Raw genomic sequence first — 27,318 nt, forward strand, 5'->3', positions numbered from 1 at the left:
AATTTCGGAGGTCTATAAAGCTTTACGGAAAGCATTGCAGCCAGAGTTCCTTCCCTGCCCTTCAGTCAGCCAATGGGAAGCTATTGCAACGTAGGAGGAAATGCGATGCTATCAGGCGGACCAATCACAGTTGTTGCGGTCTGCGTTGCTGTGACGTGTAGTTACACTTTGGGAGAGGTGCGCGTCAGGCTACGGCATAGGGATCCGTGTAGGCTCTGCGTAGGGTTCTGCGTACCTACGGCATAGGGATCCGTGTAGGCTCTGCGTAGGGTTCTGCGTACCTACGGCGTAGGGATCCGTGTAGGCTCTGCGTAGGGTTCTGCGTACCTACGGCATAGGGATCCGTGTAGGCTCTGCGTAGGGTTCTGCGTACCTACGGCGTAGGGATCCGTGTAGGCTCTGCGTAGGGTTCGTGGCGATGCCGTACCTACGGCATCGAGTTGATGCACAAGTATAAATCAGCCTTTACATGGGAGACTGGTCCAAAAGACACAGCCAATGGGATTAAAGGCACATTGAATCCAAAATTGGCTCAGTAATCAGAGGCAGAGGACAAAGACAGAGGGTAGTTTTTGTGATTGGAAACCTGTGGTCAATAATGTTCAGTGCTAGGGCTGTTAGGTTCTGTTATATACAATAATAATTTGGATACAAAGTTGGGAGTTATGATTCAATAGTTGCAGTTTATATGAAAATTGGTATCACTGTTGATAATAAAGAGTGCAGTCTTAGGCTATAGGTTGATATTGATCAGTTGGTGAAATAGTCGGAGCCATGGCAGATAGAATTTAATCCTGATGTCTGTGAGGCGATCCACTCTGAGAGCTCTATTAAGAGTGAGACATAAACAATGAATAGTCGCCTGAAGGTCTAAGCAGAGAATCATTATGTGTGAAGAACACACAAGAAATGCTTGCTTTCATGTTAATGGCAGTTTTATAAAACATTGCTACAGCCACTGCTGCACATTTTCGTTCACTATACCATAGAAAGGATGTGATTACACCGGAGATTATACAAAGGAGATTCACCGGGAGACACAAGAGACTGCAGATGCTGGAATCTGGTGCAACAGGTAACCTGCTGGAGAAACTCAGCATGTTAGGCAGTGACTAAGGGGTTAGTGGGGGGGGGGGGAAGAGAAGGGTAGTAGTTGTTGATGCCTCATGTTGAAACCTTACATTAGGACTCACCAGGGTATTGCCCAGATGGAGCATTCCACTTATGCAGAGAAACTGGATAGGCTGGGTTTGTTTTCACTGAAGCCAGGAAGGCTAGGTGGAGGCAGGATCAAACAGTTATAGAAAATTATAGCTGGTATACGGATAGGGTAAATAGCAGGAAACCTTTCCTCATCAAGAGGCAGGCTAAACTAGAAAATATAGACAAGGACTAAGATGTTTAAAAAGGATTCAAGGAGGAATGTTTTCATCCAAAGGACAGTTCAGAATCTGTAACACACTGCCTGAGTGTATGGGAGAGGTAGATAGTCTCACACCTAGTTTCTAGGCCAGGGAGGGGTACATTAATTCTATAGGGCAAGTCAATATTAAGAAGGAGGAGATGTTAGATGTTGAGGGCTGCAAGTCCTCAGGGCCAGATGGAATCTCTCCCAAGATATTGAGAGAGGCAAGGGAGAAAGTTGCTGGGGCTTTTTCACAGACCTTTGCATCCTCTTTAAAAACAGGCACGATTCCAGAAGATTAGAGAAAAAACTAAGATGGTCCCTTTGTTTAAGGAGGACAACAGGGATAATCCAAGACATTATAGGCTAGTGGTTGGGAATTTACTGGAGAAGATCCCTAGAATGGGTTTGCATTTTGAAAAGCAAAACTTGTCCTAGGAAACTTTGTGTGTGGGAGGTTATGTCTCAAAAATTTATGATGAACATGATTCATGATGGTAGAACAGTGGAAGTTACTCACACAAACTTCATTAAACCATTTGACAAGATTCTATGGTAGGCTAGTCCAAAGATCAAGTCAAATGGAAACCATGGTGAATTAGTATGTTGAATATAGAGGAAGACAGAGGATAGTAGTGGAGGGGCTGTTTTACTCACTGGAGATCTGTGACAAGTGATGTTCCACAAGGATCAGAGCTGGAAATAATTTGGATGAAAATGTAGGTGGTCTGATTTGTAGGTTGGATATAGCATGCAAATTAGTGGAGTTGTCTAAAGTTGTCAAAGGGAACAGTGGATATAGATCAGTTCAAAACCTTGGGGTGAAACGGCAGACAGAGTTTAATCCAAATGAACATGAAGTAATGCATTTTAAGGTCAAAAGCCAGGGGAAAGCATACAGTAAATAGCAGGAGTCTTTAAGCATTGATATACAGAGGGATCTTAAGGGTCTAAAGTCTTTTGCTCTGTGATAGTGGCAACATAAGTGGATAGGAAATTAAAGGCTTCATTGATTGGGGGACTGAGTATAAAAGTAGGGAAGTTAGGTTATATTGCAACCGCATAAGGTTTTGATTAGACCATACTCAAGAGTACAGTGTGCAATTCTGATTGCTGCATTGTAAATTGTCGTATGATTAGGACAGGGTGAAATCGGTGGTTGCTGGGTGGCATGGCTCGAGGGCCTGGAAGGGCCTATTCTGTGCTGTATCACAACAAATAAAAAAATAATTAAAGGAACGAATTCAGAGGATCTGGAGATGACGCAGAAGAAGTTTACCAGGAATTTGTGCAAGGATTTGAGTGTATAGCTGGAAGAAGAGGTTGGACAAACTTAACTTGATTCTCTTGCACATCAGAGGCTGAGAGGCAACCTTATAGAAGTATATAAAATTAGGAGAGTCAAAGATAGGGTAGAAGTCTTTTCCCCAAGGTGGAATTATTAAATACTAGAGGACATGTTCCACTGAGGTTGGGTGACACTAGAACTGGAGGTCATGGGTGAAGGGTAAAAGGTGAAATGTTTAAGGGGAACACGAGGGGGGACTTCTTCATGCAGAGGGTGGTGCGAATGTGGAACGATCTGCCAGCTGAGGTGGTGGATATGGGTTCAAGACCAACATTTAAGAGAGGTTTGAATAAGTACATGGATGGGAAAGGTATAGAGGGCTATGGTCCGGGTGCAAGTTGATGTGACTAGGCAGAAAATAGTTTAGTATGGACTAGATGAGCTGAAGGGCCTGTCTCTGTGCTGTAATGCTCTACGACTCTATGCTTAAGGTGGGAGGGGGGGATAGTTAAAGGAGATTCAGATTTACTTATCATACGTACATTGAAACATACAGTTAAATGAACATACAGTTAAAATAACTAACACAACCTAAGAATATGCAAAGCAAGTTTTGTTTTGCACAGAGAGTGGTAGATGTCTTAAGCACACTCTCAGGGATGGTGGTAGAAGCAAATAGGATAGGGACAATTAAAAGGCACTTCGGGAGATAGATGAAGAGGTAGGGAACCGAGGGATAGAGACCATGTGTAGGCAGATGACCAGCACAGACACGGTGGACCAAAGGATAATATTCTACGTTCTACATCCAAGGACATAGATTTAAGATGATACAAAAGATGCAGAGTGGATAAGGGAAATTAACTTTTAATGTAGATAGTGCTGCTAATTTAGAACACACTTCTTTGACAGTGCTGGAAAACACATTTTGGGAAGGGATTTAAACAAGTATGAAGTGAAATTATCTAAAGAGCTACTGGGAAAGAGCAGGGGAATGGGAGTAAATAGATCACAAATGGGAATATCTGCAGATGCTGGAAATCCAAGCAACCACACAAAATGGAGGAACTCAGCAGGCCAAGCAGCAGCTATGGAAAAGAGTTCAGTTGATGTTTTGAGCCGAGACCCTTCATCAGGACTGGAGAAAAAAAGATGAGGAGTAGAATTAAAATGTAGGGGGAGAGGAGGGAGAAACACAAAGTGATAGGTGAAACCGGGAGGGGGAGGGGTGAAGTAAAGCGCTAGGAAGTCGATTGGTGAAAGAGATACAAAGCTGGAGAAGGGGGAACCTAATAGGAGAGGACAGAAGGCCACAGATGAAAGAAAAGGGGGGAGGAACACCAGAGGGAGGTGATGGGCAGGCAGTGAGATAAGGTGAGAGAGGAAAAAGGGGATGGGGAATGGTGAAGGGGTGGGGACGAGGGCATTACCGGAAGCTCGAGAAATCGATGTTCATGCCATCAGGTTGGAGGCTACCCAGATGGAATATAAGGGGTTGTCCCTCCGATCTGAGTGTGGCCTCATTGCCACAGTAGAAAGGGCTGTGGATAGACTTATCAGAATGGGAATAGGAAGTGGAATTAAAATGGGTGGCCACTGGAAGATCCACTTTTCCTGGTGGATATAGATCACTGAATAGAGAGCTGTCTGAGGCCGATATGGTAAACAGCCTGCTTCTGTGCTGTAAAGTTTCTATGATCCGTGGAGAACCAATGTAAAAAAAACCTTCCAGTTCCTGTCTCGGGAAGAAACTTAGCACTTTATTCTTTCAGGTTGCTCATCTTTAAAATCATATTGCCAGCATTCATGGCAAACATGATTTCTTTTTTGTAGCTTGGTGAGAAGATTATTCTGTGTGGAAAGAAAGGGGCTTAGCAAGCTCGAGGATGTTTGAATCTTAGACGGAGATTGAAAGACCAGCACACAAATATTTAGCTACTCCAGCATGAAATGAATGCAGTGTAGAGGTAAGTCAGGAATGCCGTGGTGTCAGCACGCTTCACTGATGCCAATGAGCACCACCACAGTGCGACAGATGACTACAGTAAGCTAGGTGAAGCCAAATTGACACTGGAGGGCAACCAGGGAGCATTTTGCTCATAATCAGGTTCATCTCTGGCAGCTCCTGTGACCCAATCTGGAGCAGAACCATCAAGCCGTGGAAACAGGTGACCCGGCCTCCGCCTGACACCATGCATTTCATGTGGAGATTTAATTAACAAATGAGTGCCGATAAAGAGCTTACAAAGTATTGCCAAATGTACAAAGAAAATATTTTCCCTTCAGAGGCATCTAAACACAATGATAATGTGATTTTGTAAAGCAGTTTGTTTTGAATTTTAAGGGGGAGAAAAGCTATTAAGAAATTCATTTTGTTCAGCCGAGACCATACAAGTCTTAGGAAAAAGAATATGTCAAAGCCAGTGCTGATATGACAAATATCTCCACTTGTGAATTACCTGGTCATTCTCACTGCTGGATGCATTTGTCATATCTCCCTGCCAGCTTGACATCCATAACTTTCATTCGTAAATTGCCAGAATCTGCTAGCAATAACTAACTCAGATGTGTTTGAATTGCATCTAGACCTTTGAGTAATGAATTTTCATAAAAATAACTCAGAGACTGATGCTTGTCAAGAGTGTAAAATGTTGTAAACAACATTATTGCACAAAAATAACATACTTTTTCTGAATTATGTTCTCAGTCATTCCGAAGATGCTGCCTCCCACCAATCCCATAGATAAGCACAGCTATCCAAGTGTCTGTTGTTAGTGAATTCAGCTTGATGGGAGTCACATCCACAGGATTTGCAAGACCTTAAGACATAGGAGCAGAATTAAACCATTCAACCCATTGACTCTGTTCTGCAAATTGATCATGGCTGATTTATATTCCCCTCTCCATCCCATTCTCCTGCCTTACTCCCCGTAACCTTTGACGCCCTTACTAATCAAGAACCTATTAACGTCCACTTTAAGTATACTCCATGACATGAACTCCACAGTTTCTCCACTTTCAGGCTAAAGAGATTTCTCCTCATCTCTGTTCTAAAAGGATATGCTTCCATGCGCTGGTCGTGCATGCAGCCTGGTACAGCCGTTCCGATCTATTCTTACTTTCTTCTTCTTACTTTTTAATTTACGTTATTTTTTGTATTTTTTTCTCTCACGGTAACACGTTGAAGCTGCACCCCCTCTAACATGCTGGTAGAGAGAGTTTTATTTGGGTTTTCTTTAGCGCTGGAAATGGTTACATCCCGACATGCGGGACAGAAGCAAGGTCACATTGTGTATTCCACGGACCAGCAAGTACCGGCTGGTTTAGCGAGCAGAGCGGCGGACACCCCTGCTGAAATCCTGAGGAAAACACACAGAGGATGCAGAGGGGGATCACAAAGCCGAGGAAAGAGGACCGGGTCGGGTCAACAGAAACCTTTGGAGAGGAGGAGTTCGATGGGTAACACCGTTCCGGCTGACTGGAAGTGCACTGAGAGCAGTAAGCGTAAAGGAGTTGGGTGCTTACTGATCTGGTTAACAATGGATGGTGCAATCCGAGGTATATTACAATTGAGGAACGTGTTTGCAGACTGGATATTGAACTTTTTACTGTTGGACTTCTGCCACATTCCACCATGATACAACACTTGGCGGCACGGGAGGTCGTTCCTGCCTGTGGCCATCGAACGTGCAGCTCCTCCCGTGGAGGGTCAGACACTCTAAGCCAATAAACTGGTCCTGGACTTATTTCCATCTGGCATAGTTTGCATTTTGTTGTTTGATTGTTGGGGTTTTTTGTATTGCTATATTTACGCTCTATTCGTGGTTGGTGCAGCTGTAACGAAACCAAATTTCCCTCGGGATTAATGAAGTATATCTATCTATCTATCTATTCTGAGGTTGTGCCCTCTGGTCTGAGACTCTCCCTTGCTTGTACAGTCTTCAGCTATGGATATTTCCCTAGAGAAGCAAACTAAAAGAGGCAACAGCCCACCACAACACACCAGCCCGCACCCATCTCCAACCCCTGCTGTGCATCAGACCATACTACATCAATGCAAAGCAGTAAACACCATTCCTTAAAACCAGTGCTGAGTTTCTGTATTATCTAGCTGTTCGGCAACTTCATTTCTTGGCTTTCTGTCAAACAAAGTGTATCTGCATGGTATAGAATTCCTACAATTATTAAAGCAACACAACCAGAATACTGGGGAAACTCAGCAGGCCAGGCAGCATCTATGGAAAAAGAGTACAGTCGATGTTTCATAGAAACATAGAAAACCTACAGCACAATACAGGCCCTTCAGCCCACAAAGTTGAGCAGAACATGTCCCTACCTTAGAAATTACTAGGGTTACCCATAGCCCTCTATTTTTCTAAGCGCAGGCAGAAATGTAATATTGGATCATTTTTCTCAATAAATAAATGAACAAGTGTAATTTTTTTGTGTTATTTGTTAATTGGGTTCTCTTTATCTAGTGTTAGGACTTACATGAAGATCTGATCACATTTTTGGTCATACTTGTGCAGAAATAGAGAAAATTCGACAGAGTTCATGAACTTTACAGGGATCAGAAGTGGAGAAAGTGAGCAGTTTCAAGTTCGTGGGTGTCAAGATCTCTGAGGACCTAACCTGGTCCCAACATTTCGATGCAGTTATAAAGAAGGCAAGACAATGACTGTACTTCATTTGGAGTTTGAAGAGATTTGGTATGTCGACAAATACACCCAAAAACTTCTAGAGGTGTACCATGGAGAGCATTCTGACAGGCTGCACCACTGTTTGGTATGGTGGGGTGGGGTGGGGTGGGGGCTACTGCACAGGACCGAAAGAAGCTGCAGAGGGTCGTAAACTTAGTCTGCTCCATCCATCTTGGGTACTAGACTACAAAGTACTCAGAACATCTTCACGGAGCAGAATCTCAGAAAGGTAGCATCCGTTATCAAGGACCCCCAGCACCCGTATTATGTACTGCATTGAACTGCTGCAAATTCCACAACACATGCTGGTGATAGTAAACCTGATTCCGATTCTTTCTAGCATCACTGTACCTGCATATAACAGTGGCATAGCCACTTATATGTTAGCATCCAAGAAGTGAAATAATAACCTTTAAAATGAGGGGAAAAAAACATACAGCACAGTGCGTGCAAGGGATGGACAGGATTGCCACCGGTAATGGTACAATCCTATTCTGCCCTATTGTCAGCAATGGATGAAATAAGCAAAGCTCTGTAACAGTTGACTACTCTGATCCTCCCATGTTCCTTCTGGGACAGTAAGGGTAAAACAAGTGAGACAGTGGTGACCTGCATGTAAATATTTAGTTTGCAAAAAGGCCTGATTGTTTAATGTTCAGTGATTAAGTCTACAACTATACTTCTAAATGAAAATTCAAAATAAGAAAACTTAAGCAGTAAGTTACTTCACATCCTTGTTTCATACAACAAAAAAAATCATCCTTACAAAACTTCAGGGATAGAAGTTTGTCTGGAATTTTCATTCTGGGTGTTTCTTTTTTTTAAGATTAAGATCAGAAATAAAACTTGTCAGCATTTTAGCTGAAAATACCAGAAGAAAAGTGAAAAAGTAGTTTGGAAACTTGCTGGAGAAAAAAGACAGGTTAAAGGTTTGGACATTAACACTTTATCAAAAAGTTGCATGAGACCTCCATTCTTAGATACTCCCAGACTTGCTTTAAATCTCTATTTCTTCTGTTTGCACAACAACCAAAACATTACAGGTGAAAACAACTACAGGCTTGGAACATAGGTGCTGGTGCAATGAAAGAGCTTCTGTTGTGTTCCTGTTACATAGCCTCACAATTCCACGTACAAGCTCTTGCCATATAGAATGGCTCCAACAGTACAAATATCGATAAGTTCAAAATGATCACAAGATCACGACAAATACACATAGATATAGTAGCGTATTCTGTTTCATTTGCCGAAGCAAGTCCCAATACATGTTCCACGGTAAAATGCAATTTATTAAAACCATTCCCCAGTCTGTGCTTCCACTACTCTCGATGAACAATATTACTCTGTATGTTGATCACTCCTTGCATCAAAAACATGTTGACACTGAAAGACCTTTTATCCAAGATGGAAAGGCAAAGTGTCTCTGATCTTTATTCAAATTTCAAACCACTAACACTGGGAATCGAGATCACAAACTATATCTGCATATCTTTTCAAGGAAATGATGAAACTCAGCCTCAGCTTCAACCACTGATCAACGATAAACACAATACCCATGCCACTGGCAATACAAACACACGGGTTATCTTAAGTCATTTTTAACAAGTCATGCATAATTCCAGATAAATGTAGGTCCACAACAGGACACCCTGACGCCATTTTTTCAAGTTAACTGAACAAGCTGGGTTATTCTCCACAGTGGCCCCTGATGCAGCAGCCTCATCCAAAACTCACTGCAATGTAAGACTCAGCCTCACTCATCACACCATTTTCTCCTTTCCATCTGCCATTTTCCAGCTACAAAATAAGAGGCGAGTGCATTGTGTAAAATTTGGCACCTTATTATGAGTCTGTGTTTGTCCAACCACAATCAGGATATTAGACGAGATGATGGAGAGACAGAAGTTTATCAGAATAATCGACCTTTCTGATTGGATGTACCTGAGAAAACACAACACAGATCTGCTTTTTAGTTGGGATGGTGCAGGAAAAACATTAAATACAGATCTTGAAAGTTAATCATCTGAAGAGTAGAACTGATCTGGGCTCTATTTATGAAGAGAACAATTTTATATTCAAATACAGTTTGTATAAACGAGAATACTGAACACCAAAAGAGATGCAAGTGAATGCAGTTTTGAAAGAACAGCCTGAAGTGATAGCATTTATTAGCCATACTTTTTCGTACATAAAGCTAATTGAAGTGCACAACAATAAACTATTTAACAGTAAGTGATGCATTATAACTCCATCTGGCAAACCATGTTTTACTTATCTAATTGACTTCACTAGGGTTTCTGCTTAATTATCCTAAACAAAGAACTTCATTATTACATAATTTGCACACACAATTGTTCAACCAATTACAGGGCAGCTTTCAAGCTAGCCTCAAAACTGGGAAGAAAGGTTCAGTGCAAATTTTGTTTGAGCGTACAGAAACTTCATATTGTATTCAGTGAGAGAATTCAGACCTCAGCGAGATAAAATCCTGATTCTGTCAGCCCCCTAGATATCAGTGATGATGAGAATAATTATTAGTCTCCTAAAAATACTTTGGTGCAATTTCTGTCAAATCTTTCCAGACCTCCCTCTCTGAAACATGCAATAAAAACATGAAACAGGCTACAAAAGTAAATTTGCAATAAAGTCTGTAATGGCTTGCAGCTGAAATTAGTTACGGCACTTATTAGTCACTAACAGGGCAATAATGCCTTAACGTTCAGTACATACCTCCACAGCACAGCATAGACCACTGCCAGAGTAATGAGGGCCAGACAGGAAAGACCACAGCCAACAATTAGCGTGACCGAAGGCATGTCAGCATTCTCCATATTCTGTGGAAAACAACCAGAAATAATTCAACAAAACTTGTACCTCTCTCAATTACTTAATTATACATCATGATTTCTTGAATATGACTGAAAATAAGGATAAAATCTATGCCATTTTATAAGTGATAAAGTTAGCATGAAAAGTAGGGGGATTAAACTATTTCCAGCTTCTTCAGAAAAGATCACACGAAGTGTTCTAGTATGTTACTCACTTTGCTGTGTTTTATAACCAATATAATTGGGAAATATTGGCTATGCAGTGAAAAAGATAAAGAAAATAAAGAAAAGGGTATTGAGCAAGCTAAAGTTGTAGCTCACAAGATGATTTATATCCCGAAGTCATCCTGCATCTTCTTCATAGAGAATAAATCAAATTTCTCTACCATGCTTCAAATTTAATTCCAGCAGATTTTTAAGCCAGTAACTTATTTTTCTTTTTGTTTAATTCTGTTTGGAAATGGAAATTCAATTTTAATGCCTTGATAAGATAAAACATCGCTGTAAGCTGAAATATTTAGCTTCGTTCTAATTCTACATACACATCACCAGCAATCAATTGAGATGAATTTTCAAAATAACATGCCAATGTCGTTGAGTATCCGGATCTAGATCCTGTGGTTAAAAGGCCATTACCGTGATCTATTCATGTGACAGTTTGTAGACAAGAAAGTCAAAACCATACCATTGCTTATAAACAAAACTAACCAGTGAACGTTATTACTCTGTTCTGTCAGTCCACAGTTAGCATTGAAATGCAATACGAGATGGATAATTTTCAGAAACATCTGTTTACTTATGCTTGCACTATATATAATGTGTGAGCACGTAGCCAAGTGGTTAAGACATTGGACTAGCTACCTGAAGGTCATGAGTTCGAGCCCCAGCCGAGGGAACGTGTTGTGTCCTTGAGCAAGGCACTTAATCACACATTGCTCTGCGACAACACTGGTGCCAAGCTGTATGGGCCCTAATGCCCTTCCCTTGGACAACATTGGTGTCGTGGAGAGGGGAGACTTGCAGCATGGGTAACTGCTGGTCTTCCATACAACCTTGCCCAGGCCTGTGCCCTGGAGAGTGAAGACTTTCCAAGCGCAGATCCATGGTCTCGCAAGACTAACAGATGCCTTTATATCTAATGTACAGTGCCTTTAACACAGTAAAGGTTGCAAGACACTTTACTGCAGCATTAACAAGCAGAATTAGGACATACAGTTCCTTAAAAAAGTATTCAACCTCTGCAACTATTTTCACATTTAACTGTCAATAATTTTAAAGTATTTTGAAACACGATTTTTTAAGCTAATCTACAAAACACTGTGCATCCTGTCAAATCAAAAGAAAAATTCCAAAACCTGTCAACAATTTACTAAAAATTAAAAACCAAAATTGTGAGGATGAAAAAGTATTTATTTCCTTTGTAATTACTACACTAACTTTGCTCAGGTGCAATCACCTTATCAACTCACCCAATTTGTTGATGCAGAAAAATGAAAGATCACTTGTTTTCAATGAATACATAAAAATAAATACCCCATCTCTCTTTAAGTTCCAACAGTGCATTCAAGACAAGTCAGGGAAATAATAATAAATAAGCACAAATCTGGGGAAGGGTACAGACCATCTTAGTGTAGTCCAGAGTGAAAAAGTGGAAAAAAATATGAAACCACAGCCACACTGCCTAGGTCAGGCTGCCCTTCTAACCTTAGTCGCCTGTGAAGAATGGCACTTATTAAGAGAGGATATTGTGATGCCAACAGACACTGTGAGTGAGCTGTAGAAGTCAGTGGTTCCAACTGGAGATGAAGTTCATGGCTCCACAGTCTCTAAGGCCGTGCACAAAAGGGGGTATTTATGGAGGAGTGGCAAGAAAGAAGCCCTGGTTAAAATAAAAATATATCCTTGCCCATAAAGACTTTGTAAAGTGTCACTGAGAAGATACTGTATACATGTGGAAGAAGATCTTGTGGTCAGATGCAACTAAAGTAGAACACTCTGTGCGGCGTAAATCTAATACTGCACATCAGCCAGGTAACACCACCTCTACTGTTAAGTATGGTGGAGGTAGCATTGTGCTATGGAGATGCTTTTCAACAGCAGAGACTGGAAATCCGGTCAGGATTGATAGGAAGATGAATGCTGCTAAATACAGAGAGATCCTGGACAAAAACCTGCTAGCCTCTGCCAAAACGCTTCAACTGGGGAGAGACATAATCTTTCAGCAGGACAATAATCCAAAGCACACTACCAAAGCAACTATGGAGTGGCTTCAAATGAAGAAAATTTATGTCCTTGAGTGGCCCAGTCAGAGTCATGAGATTAACATGATTGAGCATCTATGGTATGACCTCCAGATTGCTGTCCACCACTGCTTCCCAACTAACCTGGCACAGCTTAAGCAATCTTGCAAGGAGAAATGGACAAATCTTGATCCATCACGTTGTGCAAAACTAATAGAGACTAATTCCAAAAGACTACTGGCTGTAATAGTTATGAGAGGAGGTTCAACTTAGTACTCAGCAAAGAGTTGGGGGGGGGGGGATATCTTTAAAGCGTTGACATTTCATTTTTTGAATTTTTAGTTTTTTCTTGCTTTACAATTTTTCTTGTTTTTGGGGCTCTACAGTGGTGCGGGGGAGGAGCATGTGTTTCACAAATAAAAATTCTCAGTTAAATTGATTAAAACCCTGGTTGTAATACTCGTTGATGTGAACAAAGGGCTGGGGGCTGAATACTTTTACAAGGCACTGTATCTACTCAGATATTATGTACTGAGTGAGGAGCCATTCAAAAGCAGATGGAAGTAAAAAGGTCAGCAGAATAACTTATGTGATGTGATCTGAAATAGATCATTGCTATTTTGCAATCTGTTACAAATATAACTTCCCAAAGCTAGCTGTTAGTATCTAAAACACTCAAATCTAACAGCAAATTTCTCTGCAAGTTTCACATGTCAAATTCTACTGCGAAAAAAAAGTTTTTCCTTAACCTGATGGTGTGACATAACTTTAAAACAATCTAAATAATAGCAAATAGCAAGGCAGGATGTATTTGTCTAATGATCTTCAGAGATGCCTTCTCAGATTAACTGAGTGATACCAGGGTTTCTCTTTGTGGGTGGGAGCAAGGGAGGGAAGGGGAAAGCGGCTTGATTTGTTGTTGCTGTTATTGTTGCTTGCGTTGTTCTGCTGGACACTGTCGGCCTGCTACACTGACACTGGAATACACTTGCCCCCAGCACATCCTTAGGTTGTGTTGGTTGTTAACAGTGCCTTGTAAAATCAGACACATATTATTGTATGGTTGGATATATGTATATATGATAAATTAATCTGAATTTCTAATGCAAGTTATTGGATGTACAGCAAGCCGATTCATTCTCCAAATTTTTTTTGCTTATAGTAAAAGCCAGGGTATACACAATATGTATAGATGAAGTCATGGCTCCCTGCAAGTAGATAGGATAGGAAAGAATGCTTAGGATATACTTGCCTTTATTCAGCATAGAGGTTGGCAAGTCATGTTGCAGCTGCATGAAATTTTGGCTGGGTCACTTTCAGAGTGTTGTGTCTAGTTCTGCTCGACCCATTCCAGGAAGGATGTGGGAGCTCTGGAGAGGGGTGAAGAGGGGGTTTATCAGGATGTTGCCTAGATTCACCAAGTTGCACAAACTTGGATGCTTTTCCATGGAGTGTCAGTGGCTGAGGAGAGGCCTGATCGAAATTATGAGAGGCATAGATAGGGTAGGCAGAGACTATTTCCCAGGATAGGAAAGTCACATACTGAAAGGCACTGATTTAATCTGAAAGAAAGGAAGGTTTGAAGGAGATTTGTAAGACATGTTATATTTTTCCTTACAGAGTGGTAAATGTCTGGACTGCAATGCTGGGGAAGCAGCTATGATAGTTACATTTAAGGAGCATTTAGACAGAAACATGAAAAGGCAGGACTGGTGGGTATAGATTATGTGCGGGCAGATAGGATTGGTTTAATTTGGTATCCTGGTCAGCACAGACATTGTATTGTTCTATGACTTATTCTATAGGCTGTGACAAATGGCAAGATTCCCGATTGATATATTCCATCATTGTTTTCATCAGTTTTACCAGTCGTATTTACAACTCACTTTTAAATTGTGTCTTTCTGTGCATGCAATGTATATGTTGCTATCTGTATCAATGATGTATGTTCTTCAATGTCTAGAAGGATGAAATGGAACAATGTGACCATTCTTTTTGTCAATTCAAGATATCCCTCCTTGGGTGAGCACACATTTTACACACAGAAGACTTATTTATTAATAATTCTTTATCGTTTTTTATTTCCTATTATATCTGATAATATAAATGAATAGGAAATAAAAAGAAATCAGATTGAGGGAGCACAATGGAGCAAGGAATAAAAATAATTGAGGGAAAATACAAGTCTTCGTCAATCACCACATATATGCAGATCAACGTGAGCCTGGTCTGCTGTTTAAAGCAAAAGCATATAGTTCCAGTTTATGGAACAAAGCTGAAGTCAAGAAACAGATCTTACTCCTGAAATGTTTAGACTGGCAGTCAGCATAGGAATAGGAACTCAAAACTGAGAATGCTAGAAACACTCAGCAGGTCAGACAGAGTAATTAATATTTTGGTTTAAAGACCCTCATCAGAACCAGGAAAGGTGAGAAAACATACAAATTTTAAGTTGTAGAGAAGGCAGGTGGTGGATAGAGAGAAGAGAGGGAATTGCCTGTGATTGGGTGAAGACCAAGAGACAGTGGAAGTAGTGCCAACTGAGAGAGGGTGTTGAAGGCGAGTTAACCATAACTTGTGTGACTGGTGATGTAAATACAGATATGAATGTGAACAGAGGAGAAAGAAAAATAAACAGTACAGGAACAGCGAGACACAAGCAATGCAGCTGCTGGAAGGCTGAAACAAAAAAGAATGCTAGAAATAGTGGACTAGTCAGGCAGCAAGTGTGGGGTCATGAAAACATTTGTAGGCTGATGATCCTTCATTAGAACTTGCTGGTCAGAAAATGCTGATGATGTAACTTCAGCTAATGGTGGGTTTTTTTGAAATAAGGAAAAGGGCAAGTGCAAGAGGTCAGAGAGAGGGTGGGATTGAGAATTCAACGATTACTTTCCCTTTATAGTACATCTCCACCAGACAGATGAGCGATAAGTAGCCAGCCCTTCCCGTACTCCCTCACTCAGCATCATTCTCATATTCTCTCTCTCGCCCCCCCGTCTCTCTCTAACAGCAACGTTTTTCCCCCAGTGTTTTCGCTTTTCAATATAATATCAGTCTAAAGGAAAGTTTATATGATATGGGACTACCTGAGGAGTTAAATTTGAAAAAAATTATGGAAACATGTTCAGAAATTATTTCCAGATAGGAAATGGAATTTATCAAGTATTACTCCACTGCACATTCCCATGAGACATTTCTAAGTTTATACTTCACTAATTTAGACATTAACTACAATGCTGGCCACGAAGCACGATGCTCTGCTCCAGACAGATATAACTGACACACAATGGATGTTAAGTTCTACAGTTCTGATATCCCATCTTCTTTTTTGACAGTTGCACAAGAAACTCACATAATTGAGGCCCAAAGTTATTTTGTGCCTTTAAAGATCAACGCCATTGTGGCAGAAGTAAGTGGTCTGTGCAATGTACCCTCTATATCTTTTCTATCCTTCTTTCTAAGAGTGTCAAAGGTTATGGGGAGAAGGCAGGAAAATGGGGTTGAGAAAGATATTAAATCTGCCATGATGGAATGGTGGAGGAGACTCAAAGGGCTGAATGGCTGCAAGCTGCTCCCATGTTTTACGGTCTGTCCATCCATAAAACTCTCAATCTAACAGTCCTCAATCATGTACTTAGCCAAAACTTAGATTCAATGCAAACATCGTTCAGTTGCATTTTTTCTGGGGGAGGGTGACGATGGGGACGGTTTAACACAGATTAGGCATCACAAGCAACTGGAAACAAAGCCTTTTTTTTTGTTCTTTTAACACAATGTGATGATTTTGAGGCTCCCATTTGGGCTTGTGTTCTCTGTTGTTGCATTTTCAGGACCTTGCAAAAATAAGATTCTTTCATTGCTGGTTCTTACATCGCTTACGGCTGAATGATTTTTAACTCAGCAAGAACTCAGCTTTTTCTCCTTTGCTTATGCTGATATATCCCCACGATGAACCAAAGACTTGGTGCATGGGCACAATCTGACATTAGTAAAATGGGAGCAAAGAATACAAGTCTGTTCCACAAAACTGACTCTCAGAACTTTATATCCATCCACTAGGGACAGCTTGCGCATTCATAACTCAGGCCTGTAATTCTAGAATTTGATTAATATGACTATAAATACCAACAATTGCAGTTTTAAAAAGTAAACATCTGAATTTATCATCAGTAATACCAATAGTCGAATAAAAGCCAAAAATAAATGTTCAGAAATCATGACACTTCCACTGGTCGGAGTCAACCATGGACATTGCACTTTAGCTGTGTACGTATGCACATGCCAGTACAGAAGCCAGGGCAGTACTTTTTAATAGTCAGATCTATAAAAATAACAAATACCTCCTTTTTCTGTAACAATTCGCCTCAGGGCACTTCACAAGAACATTATCAAACAAAATTGAACACCAAACCACAGGGGAAGTTATCAGGAAAGACAGTTAAAATTGGTAGGGTTGTTTCAAGTGGCATCTCACAGGAGAGGTTTAGTGAGAAAATGCAGAGCTCCAGGCCTCAGTAGCTTAAAACATCCAGCACGGAGGAGGGAAGATTAAAAGAGGCAGGATCATAAGTCATAGCCATCACAAGAGTTTTAGGACTGGAATAGATCAGAGAACTACGAAGGGGTTGGATATAAGCAAGCAAATGTTAATACAGAATTGCATACTAGGAGCAAGTTATCAAAATCAGGTTTATTATCACTAGCATGTGTTGTGAAATTTGTTAACTTAGCAACAGCAGTTCAATGCAATATACAATATAGAAGGGAAAAAAAATCATAAATAAATAAGTTACAGTTATCTAACAATGGGTAATAGTAACTAGGAATTGGTGGGAGTTAGAACACAGAAGCAAGATTTCCAGTGACCTGGGTTTCCCATCAGGAGAGTGATCAACTGATCAGGCAAAGATTCTAAGTATATTTATTATCAAAGTCTGTATACAGTATACAACCCCGAGATTCGTTCTCCCACAGGCAGCCACGAAACAAAGAAACATCATAGAACCCATCAAAGAAAACATCACCCAACAGGTGAGAAAAAGAGCAAATTGTGCAAAGAGTAAAAAAAGTGAGTGAATAGCACACAAAATGTTAACCATCAAATTGCAAAGTTCTCAGAACAGTCTAGGCATGTTCAGTTTAATGCTGTGTTGTTCACTAACTGCTGGCTGCAGAGCCAGCCTGTGCCAACGACACTGAGTCCACACCAAAGTACCTCTATCCGCCCTCAGCAAATCGCGCAAAAAAAGTAATGGACCTGATCATGGGTCTGCGCTCTGCCTTTAGGCCGCACGCTCCGCTCTCAACCTCGCTGATTTCCCCCAGAGAGAGTAAAAGCACCGGATAGCTGAGTTAGCCCAAGAACACATAATCAAAATGAAAATTACAGGACCCAATCGCATGTTTAGTAATAGAATCACATTTAAAAGAAGAATTAGTTTTGTGAATTGTCTGCAGGACATCACTATTTCACTGACAGATTAGCTATAGTAAGGGAATTATAGAGCCTCTTCACAGAGGGAAGCTGACAGCCATGACTATAGTGCAACCATGCTGTCAGAGGGTGAACTGGTACCCCCTCTGGGTACCAATTCCAGGCATGGCTCAGTTCCAGAGAGATATGAACAACAGTGATAGAGCTCAGGGCTAAGGGACAGAGTTCATGGCAGGGACCAAAGGCAATGCTTCATTATTTCCAATTTACAGATGGAATAATTCTCTGTTCATGCAGTGCTGGAAGTCGGAGAGGTGGTCTAATCACTTGGAAGTAACACAGAAGTTAAATCATATGATAGTGAGGTTGAATAACACACATTTGGAACTAGTTATGTTGTCAGGTGACATTAAAGAGCAGCATGCAAGTGAGAAATAGCAGGGGCTCAGTAAAGATTTCTATGGCTAGCATAAATAATAGTGCAGAAGGAGAAGCCATTGCACAGAATCGTATGTCCAGGACTTGATGCACTAGAACAAATTTTGAGTGCAGTCTCACCAAGCTGGCTGGCAGTAGCTGGTCACTGTAGGAATACCATGTAGACACGCTTGCCAGAATTTCAGACAGGTAGAGAAAAACAAGATGGTTTTGGATGTGTCTCAGGCATCATAACAGGTTTATTCACTCTGGTCAATTCTATTGTATTTTTCTGCCAAATACTATGTCATTTTGTGAACTTGGAGTAGAAGAAAACATTTCCATAGCTCAACTAAATGTAGCAAATCTTAATGATGAAATTTCCAACAAAAAGATGTTAGGTATATAGCATAAAATAATGGACAAAGGAGAAAGATGTTATTACTACTATCTAACTGCAGTATTCATAAAAGACTCAAGCTTGATATTCACGGTTTATGATACCACTTGAACCTCTTAATTAGGTTATGGCACTGAAATCTACTCCCTGTTGTCCATTATTCTATACAGAATTTTCAGAAGTGTAAGCAAATAAGGTCCCTTCCCTTCAAGAAATTCAGGTAATACAGTTTAAACACAGGAAGACAGCTGAAGCAATCTCATTATCAGCAAAGCCCCTGAGATCCAGCACCACTTGTCACTGGAAGAGATTTTCACTTTGTGCGGTACTGTAAAGCAAGTGATAGCAAGTTGGTCTGCTTTACGTTGCTTCAGATATTTGCCTCCATTGAAAGCAATGGAAATACAAAACAAAAATTGCCAGAGATGCAATTTGGTTGGTTGCTCTGTCCTCATTGCATATGGACAAGGCTTTGCATGCTAGTAATGCCTTTCCATAGATATTGTGATGAGTGGCGTTCAGTTTACAAATTCTGTGATAATTTCAGATTCTCTGCTTACTACATTTTCCAATGGATGGTACAATTAAAATATATGAATTGTAAGTGTTTACGTTCCAATAAAATGGTCGATAGAGTTAATAACAAGCATTGCTACTGACAACCTTTTCAATCATTTCCTCACTTTCTAAAACAAATTTTGAATTAAATCTATTCATAAAATAATTAAAAAAAGATCCAGGGAACAGTCTGCCCTTACAGATTGTTTAGAAAATTTCGATGGCAGATTTTGACCTGTAAGGGTTAGAACCAATATCATGACCACTATTAATCCTTCAATCGACACAGCATTATCTGGTCATTTATAATATTGGCTGGGACTTTCCTGTGAAATGCCAGCTAATTTGTATGGAACAGCTAGCAATTTCTTAATTAGCATCAAGAAGTTTGAAACAACCATAAAAGGAAAGTGGAAGTTCCAAAAGTTCCAGAAATTCAATAACCTGTGGATGTTGGAAATCTGAAATAAAAACATGAAATGCTGAAAGCATTCAACAGGTCAGACAGCATCTCTGGAAATGGAAACAGAGTTAATTCTTCAGGTCAATAACCTTGGTTTGAATTGTTAGTGCTGCTTCGTTCCAAATATGCTGTCCACATGCTGAATGTTTTCAGCATTTTCTGATTTCAGTCCTGAACATCTTGACTCAGTGATTGTTAGAAACTTTGACAACTAGATATCAGTAACAGACTTCTCATAAAGGTCAGGGCAGGGCTCCAGCATCCAACAATTGTACAATGCTGAAATTGGATTATCACAGAATCTTTTGAAACAATCTGAGAGAGTATATTGTTCCCCGTTTAAACCCTCACTTGAAAGACTGTGCCTCCAGGATTGCGTCACTCTCAGCCTCATTACTCTGGAGATCTCCCATATACGACAAGGTTCCCTTACCCTGCACTGCTTGTTTCACCTCCTATCGAAGATCCACAAACCTGACTGTCTGGGTAGGCCTATTGTTTTTGCCTGCTCCTGCCCTACTGAACATATCTGTACACCTCGACTCCATTTTATCCCCCTTAGTTCAGTCTCTTCCCACCTACAACTGTGATGCTTCATATGCTCTTGATCTCAACAACTTTCAATTCCCTGGCCCTGATCATCCCGTTCTCACCATGGACGCCTAGTCCGTATACACTTCTATACACCATAGAGAAGGCCTGAGAGCTCTCGGCTTCTTTCTTGACAACAGACCCAACCCCTTCTCAGTTCTCCTTCATCATCACCCTCCTCTGTATAGTGGAACTAGTCCTTATCTTCAACAATTTCTCTTTCAGTACCTCCCACTTTCTCCAAGTTCAAAGTGTAGCAATGGGTGCCCTCATGGGCCCCAGCTCTGCCTGTCTTTTCATTGGCTCCAAAGAACAATCCATGTTCTAAGCGTTCCCTGGTAATGTCCCCAAACCTTTCTGCGCTACATTGACGACTGCATTGGTGCTACTTCGTGCACACAAGCTGAGCTCGACAATTTCATCAACTTTACTTCTAACTTTCACCCTGCCCTTAAAATCACCTGGTCCATTTTTGACCCCCCCCCCACCCCCCATCTCTTTGTTTCCATCTCTGGAGACAAACTGACTGGCTGCTGGTATCTTTTATAAACCTACCGACTTCTATGGCTATCTTGACTATCCCTTTCCCACCCTGCCTCCTTTAAAAATGCCATTCCCTTCTCTCAGTTTCTTTGTCTCTGCTGCATCAGTTCCCAGAATGAAGCTTTCCTTTCCAGGACATCAGAGATATCCTCCTTCTTCAAAGAACAGGGTTTACCTTCATCCACCTTTGATGCTGCCCTCACCCACATCTCCTCCATTTCCTGGGCACCCCATCTTCCAGCTGCCTTAACAGAGATACAGTTCCTCTTGTCCTTACTCACCGGCATGAGCGTCTGCATCCATTGCATCATTCTCCACAACTTACACTTCTTCAACAGGGCCCTAACCACCAAACACATCTTTACCTCACCCCCCCCCGACTCTCCATTTTCCGCAGTAATATTGTACCCACCGTGATTCCCTTGCCCATTCATCCCTCCCCACTAATCTCCTTCCTAGCACTTACCCCTGTAAGTGGCAGAAGTACTACACCTGCCCATTCACCTCTTGCCTCATCTCCATTCAAGGCCGTAAAAAGTCCTTCCAGGTGAGGCAACACTTCACCAGTGAATCTGTTGGGGTTGTTTACTGTATCTGGTGTCCCGAACCGGCCTCCTCTACATTGGTTAGGGTCTGCTTTGTTGAGCACCTTTGCTCTATCCGCATAAAGCAGGATTTTCCAGTGGCCAACTAATTCAATTCCAACATGTTGGTCCATGGTCTCCTCTTCTGCCACAATGAAGCCACTCTCAGGTTGGAGGAACACCACCTCATACTTATTTTGTCTCGATAGCCTCCAAGCTGATGGCAAGAATATTGATTTCTCCAGCTTCTGGTATTTTCCCCCTCCCCCTGCCCTGTTCTTCAATTACCCACTCTGCCTCCCCCTTTACCTTTTCTCCTCACCTGCCTATCATCTCCCCTGGTGCCCCTCCTCCTTCTCTTTCTCCCATGGTCCTCTCTCTTCTCCTATCAGATTCCTCCTTCTCCAGCCTATCACCTCCCAGCTTCTTACTTTATATTCCGTCCCGTCCCCCCGCCACCTGGCTCACTTATCACCTTCTAGTTTATACTTCTTCCCCATCTCTTTCTTATTCTGGCATCTTTTGTATTCCTTTCCAGTCCTGATGAAGGGTCTTGGCCCGAAATGTTGGATGTTTATTCATTTCCATTGATGCTGTCTGACCTACTGAGTTCCTCCAGCATTTTGTGTGTTTCTCTCAATCTTATACTGATTGAAGAGAAATATTTGCTTTTGAAGATATTACCAACTTATTGCTGCACAATGCAAATTTTGAATTTGTCACAGACCTTATTTAGGATTGGCTGAGTTATGGGAATACACAAACACACAAAAATCTGAAAGGGATTAACACATTGTTTTATTTTCTGTGCAAAACAGGTAGAAAAAGTTAGTGCATGAAAATCACCTACTTTCATTTCAATAGCTGTGAGGGAGAGAGGCAAGTTTTAGCCAATTTAATTTTTTATTAAAACTGGGATTACCCAAATTTTTAAAAATGACATTAAGAGTTTATAAATGCTTAATCTACTTCCATTTATAATAATTTCTTTAGCTTTATTTTATGCAGTTTTACAATGTCAAGTGACATTCTTAGCCGATGGCAGCTGGCTAAGCTAAAGGTTACGGCTTTGCCAACTTTCACAGTATTTGGAGTATAATCTTGTGGTTGAAACCTGATCTACTCTATCACACTAGTGTACTTACATCCAGAAGCTCAGTCACAAGTCTTGGTGACAAATTTGTAGTTGCTCTCAGCAAGGAGTCTTGCTCTGGAAAATCTGCTGTAGTCAAGCACTGACCGGTGGGACACCACTCAGAGCAGGAGGGAGAAAATTAGCTAGAGTTTCCTACCACACAGTGATTGTGGTGAAAGGTATGATGTAAAATTTTTAGCGCATAATTACTGATTCTGAATTTCCCATCACTGATAACTAATTTTGTATAAATGAATTTATACAAATAAGCAGAGGCCCACTGATTCCAAGGACACATGATTTGCCATTTTCTATATCCTGTGTCTAGCATGGAAGTTGAAGGGGGCAAGCTTTCAAAAGAAAGAAACTAGCTGGAAATAATTGTTTTAAATTTCAGTTAACTAGAATTTCACTGGAAAATGCAAGCTCTGAAAACCTAAAGGGGGAGAGTTCACCTTCTCACACAAGAACTAATCCACTCAAGGCTTAAGTGCTCACTGTTAAAAGTTGAAACATACAAAGCCAGTATTCTATCTTTTGCTGGAGAGTAGGCTCTGGGATATTATACCAAATGAACCTAATGCTGACTCTCAGAAATACCTCAGAAAAAAAAATGTACTGGTAAATGGAGCCAGAAACACTTACAATTATAAAGGAAGTTTGGAGGACATTTATCTTAGTTAACTCTAATCTACACTGGGATGGATGGTAGAATGTACACAGCTAATTAAATAATGCCTAAGAGCCCTCAGGATATTGTAAACTGCTTTGGCCTCCCTCAAATGCAGGGAGTTCAAACGTCAGTGCATAAAGATTACTCGAACATTTCCAGAACTTGATACTTTAATTTTCCAATATAAAAATATCTTGAGGTAATTATGCTTCAACAGCAAAAGACACATTACACAAATCTATATGTTCATTCATACACTTCCTCCACTCATGCATACAGAAAACCCCTGGTGATATCTTGGCCCAGATTTTGCTGGGGTTTGACTGCAGTTCTCATATAATCATCTTTTTTTTTACCATTTACTCTACTGGATTTCAGGATTCTTGTACAAGAACAAATGCCCTGAGTTTACTGGCTGGAGCTACTGCCTTTTTTTCTGACTGTATGGGAGAATTGTATGGGTTGAATGGTCTGTTTAGTTCTAGATTGGGACCCAAGTACCCATTCACTTGATTGGAAATTCTAGCAGTCTGTGGAAGAATAAAAAGGCACTGGTTTATAATTGTCACGTATTGAACAACAATGAAAAGTTTCTGTGTGTGTGCCATCCAGACAGATCAATCTATACACCAATTATGTCAGGGTAGGGAAAAAAAAACAGGATGCAGAATAAAATGCTACAGTAACTGAGAGAGTGTGGTGCAGGTAGATAAATAAAGTGCAAGGATCATGAGGTGGTAGACTGAAAGATCAAGCGTCCATCTTTTAGCATATAATTATAACTGTTTTTCCAGTATATGTTACTACTTTAGTATCTTCAAATGGATTTAGAGATGGTTTTACTTATAAATTATTTTTCACTTCTTAAATGTCTTTGAATAATTTTGTCAAATGGAAAAGCCAACGTCAGCTCGTTGTGTTGCTCAAGACACTGCCACCCCTCGGCTTCAGTGGGATCAGCCCTCAGGTCCAAGGTGGTAAGCTTGAGAGCATGGGAGATGTAACCAGAACCTGAGCCATGTGCACCAGAAACAGAACATTATATAAGCTGTAGGTTATCTCATTTAACTTCGTGAATATCATAGCTGAGCATTAAATGTCAGAACAGGTGGATTCTGTTATTTTGCAGTGTGGCTGTATGTGACTCAGAGGAAGCTATGAGTGAATTATTCCGAAAGTACTGTCACCAACTGAATATATATCATAACAGCAATGTGCACACAGCAGAGTTCCACAGATGTGAGGTAACAGTGGTCTTCACGAACATCATTCTCCTCTTCGGACAGTGGCATCTCTTCAGATACGTCGGGTCTATAAAAGTGGCACATCCAACAGTGAAGCATTCCACCAGGTCAGCATTTAATTGTCTATCCAAATTAGCTGCTCAAGCCAGGACTGAACATACAATCTGACTCAGAAACAACTCCACCAACCCAGCACTTGTCAATTTTATCTCAAAATAGATTATATATATATATATATATATATGCAAAAGAACTGGAGTGAGATTGGATAGGATGATGGAAGTACAGCACGCCACTAAGTTGGTATGAGACATATCAATGAAAATAACAAAAAAATACTCCATTTCTTAAAAACCTGATTCAGGAAGATCTCATATCCAAAACGTTAACTTTGTTTCTCTTGCTGTGTGTTTCCAGCATTTTACACAAGGCATGTTATGCCTGATATGTTAGTGAGCCAAAGGAAAATTGCCTCATTCTTTTACAGGATGCGGCAACAGATCCCCACACCTTTTTAAGATTCCAAAGTCAATCCAATTTTAAACTGGTACTTTAATTCCGATTTTGGAATTGATGGTGTATGGGATGTTTCGTACAAGGACAAACAAGTACAAAGTGAGGGTTCCTCCCCAATTTAAATATTTATTACAGGGGTGTTCGATGTGGCAAAGCCTCTAGATGAAGACTTGTACTTCTACAACAACTTATTGCTGTCATACTAAACTCTTAAATCACTACAACTCACTGTTTTTACCAAATAATATCCTGCACTCTTAAAATATTAACAGTAACAGTTTAATTTCCTTATAAATGCATCGATCCCTGTCTCTGCAACTTCATGCACTATCTACTGTATTCCTGCAACTTTGGGCTGACCATCCTCATATTTAGTTGGTCCCCCTCTTAACTACTTGCCCTCAAACTCTGCAATATCTACCCTAATTTTTCCTTATGTGACAGAGACAAATTTTCTTTGATAACTAATGCCTTGGAATGATTATCCAAACAATAAAAATGTAAGCTATTGTCATTATCCATGAAAAACAACAACATCTTCAACTATGCAGCTACACTGGATCACTGTCACATCAGTTATCCAAACTTTTGCTTTCAGTAATCACAATTTTACACTGACACCTTCTAGTTACACATAAGTAGCTGTAATCAGCAGAACACTCAAGCTGCAAGTGGCAACTGATCTTAGAGTTCCAATTTGCAACACTGAAACTAACAAACAAATTTTTGGAAACCAGCAAAAATGCTGAGGTAAATAAAACTGAGCTGCACTGGTCAACTAGAATTCAGGGATTTCAAGGCCTCTGGCCACTCAGTGGCCTAAACTCATGGCCAAAATTCAGGTGAGGCCTTAGTGCGATAACCTCCATTGGCTGAGTAGGCTGAGATTATCATCTATCATGTCATGGAAAGATTTGGGAAAATGTAATATCCCCTTCCTCCAATGGGGCTTAATTCCACTTGCATCTGCCTCTACTCATTTCATACTGATCATGTAGTGCTCTACATTATATTTATAAGCATCTGACATGGAATATTGAAATCTCTGGCATGTTTTCCTATCAATGCATCACAATAATAAGCAGTTACTGTGTATAACAATGATTTATAATAATAAATATGAACAATTTACATTAATTTAAGCATATGCAATTTATGTTTGTTATGATCTGTGCTGCTGCTATAAAAAAGCTAATTGTCATGGTACTTGTACTTGTACTCTTGATGCCCATGATGATAAACTTGAACTTGATGGAAGTAATGCTGAGAAGAGGATCACTCCCAACGACAGATTCCAGTATATCGTCACCTCTTTATGAGCCATGGGGAGAGAGAGTTAGGGGCTAATAATACCAGATTGGAAAATTAAATTCTAAGCTTTAAGTTTACCAACTCCTTATGAACAATGAAGCAACAAAGCCAAAAAAGAGTTCAGTGTGGCAGTTCAGAACGGACTGCTAATGTGACAGAAGCCTCTTTAATAGCACACCTGCTCGTTAATGCAGATATCTAATCAGCAAATCATGTCACAGCAACCTACTGCATAAAAGCATGCAGGTATGTCAAGAGGTTTGGCTATTGTTCAGGTCAAACATCAGAATAGGGAGAAGTGTGATCTAAGTGACTTTGACCGTGGAATGATTGTTGGTGCCAGACAGGATAGTTTGATTATCTCAGAAACTGCTCATCTCCTGGGATTTTCACGCACAACAGTCTCTAGAATTAACAGAGAATGGTGCAAAAAACAAAACCAAACAAAAAAATCCAGTGAGCAGCAGTTCAGTGGGTGAAAACGCCTTGTTAATGAGAGAGTTCTGAGGAGAAAGGCCAAACTGGTTCACACTGACAGGAAAGTGACAGTAACACAAATAACCATGCGTTACAACAGTGATGTACAGAAGAGCATCTCTGAACGAACAACGGGTCAAACTTTGAAGTGGACAGACTACAGCAGCAACAGATCATGAACATTACACTCCCGTACCTAATAAAGTGGCCACTGAGTGCAAGGCTCAGGAGTTATCCAAGAGTCCGTGGGCAATAATCAAAACGAATATTATTTACTTCAATGTTCTGAGCAGTCAGCTCCAGAAGGTAGAATTCCCATTAACTGTGAGGAACAAATTAAAGACCTAGAGAATTCCTGCATGACCAAAAACACAAATGGATCGTATAGTGGTGCAGCTGGTAGACCTGCTACTTCACAGCTTCAGCAATCCAGGTTCAGTCCTGGCCTCTGGTGCTGTTAGTGTCACGTTTGCGTGTTCTCCCTGTGACCTCATGGGTTTCACATCCT

The 27,318-nt window shown here is 40.6% G+C and overlaps 1 protein-coding gene across 9 annotated transcripts in view; it reads right to left on the minus strand.

The window, feature by feature from the left end:
- Window positions 1-27,318, minus strand: part of adgrb3 (adhesion G protein-coupled receptor B3) — an 817,113-nt gene that overhangs the window by 171,799 nt on the left and 617,996 nt on the right. For all 9 annotated transcript variants that reach the window (XM_072250523.1, XM_072250502.1, XM_072250515.1 and 6 more), the window contains 2 exons: window positions 10,124-10,227; window positions 9,232-9,334 (listed from right to left, as the gene is read on the minus strand). In XM_072250523.1, coding sequence (XP_072106624.1) covers window positions 9,232-9,334; window positions 10,124-10,227 — 207 coding nt within the window. The remainder of the gene's footprint in view (window positions 1-9,231; window positions 9,335-10,123; window positions 10,228-27,318) is intronic.

This window comes from Mobula birostris, chromosome 2 (assembly GCF_030028105.1).
Source record: "Mobula birostris isolate sMobBir1 chromosome 2, sMobBir1.hap1, whole genome shotgun sequence".
Lineage (NCBI taxonomy): Eukaryota > Metazoa > Chordata > Chondrichthyes > Myliobatiformes > Myliobatidae > Mobula > Mobula birostris.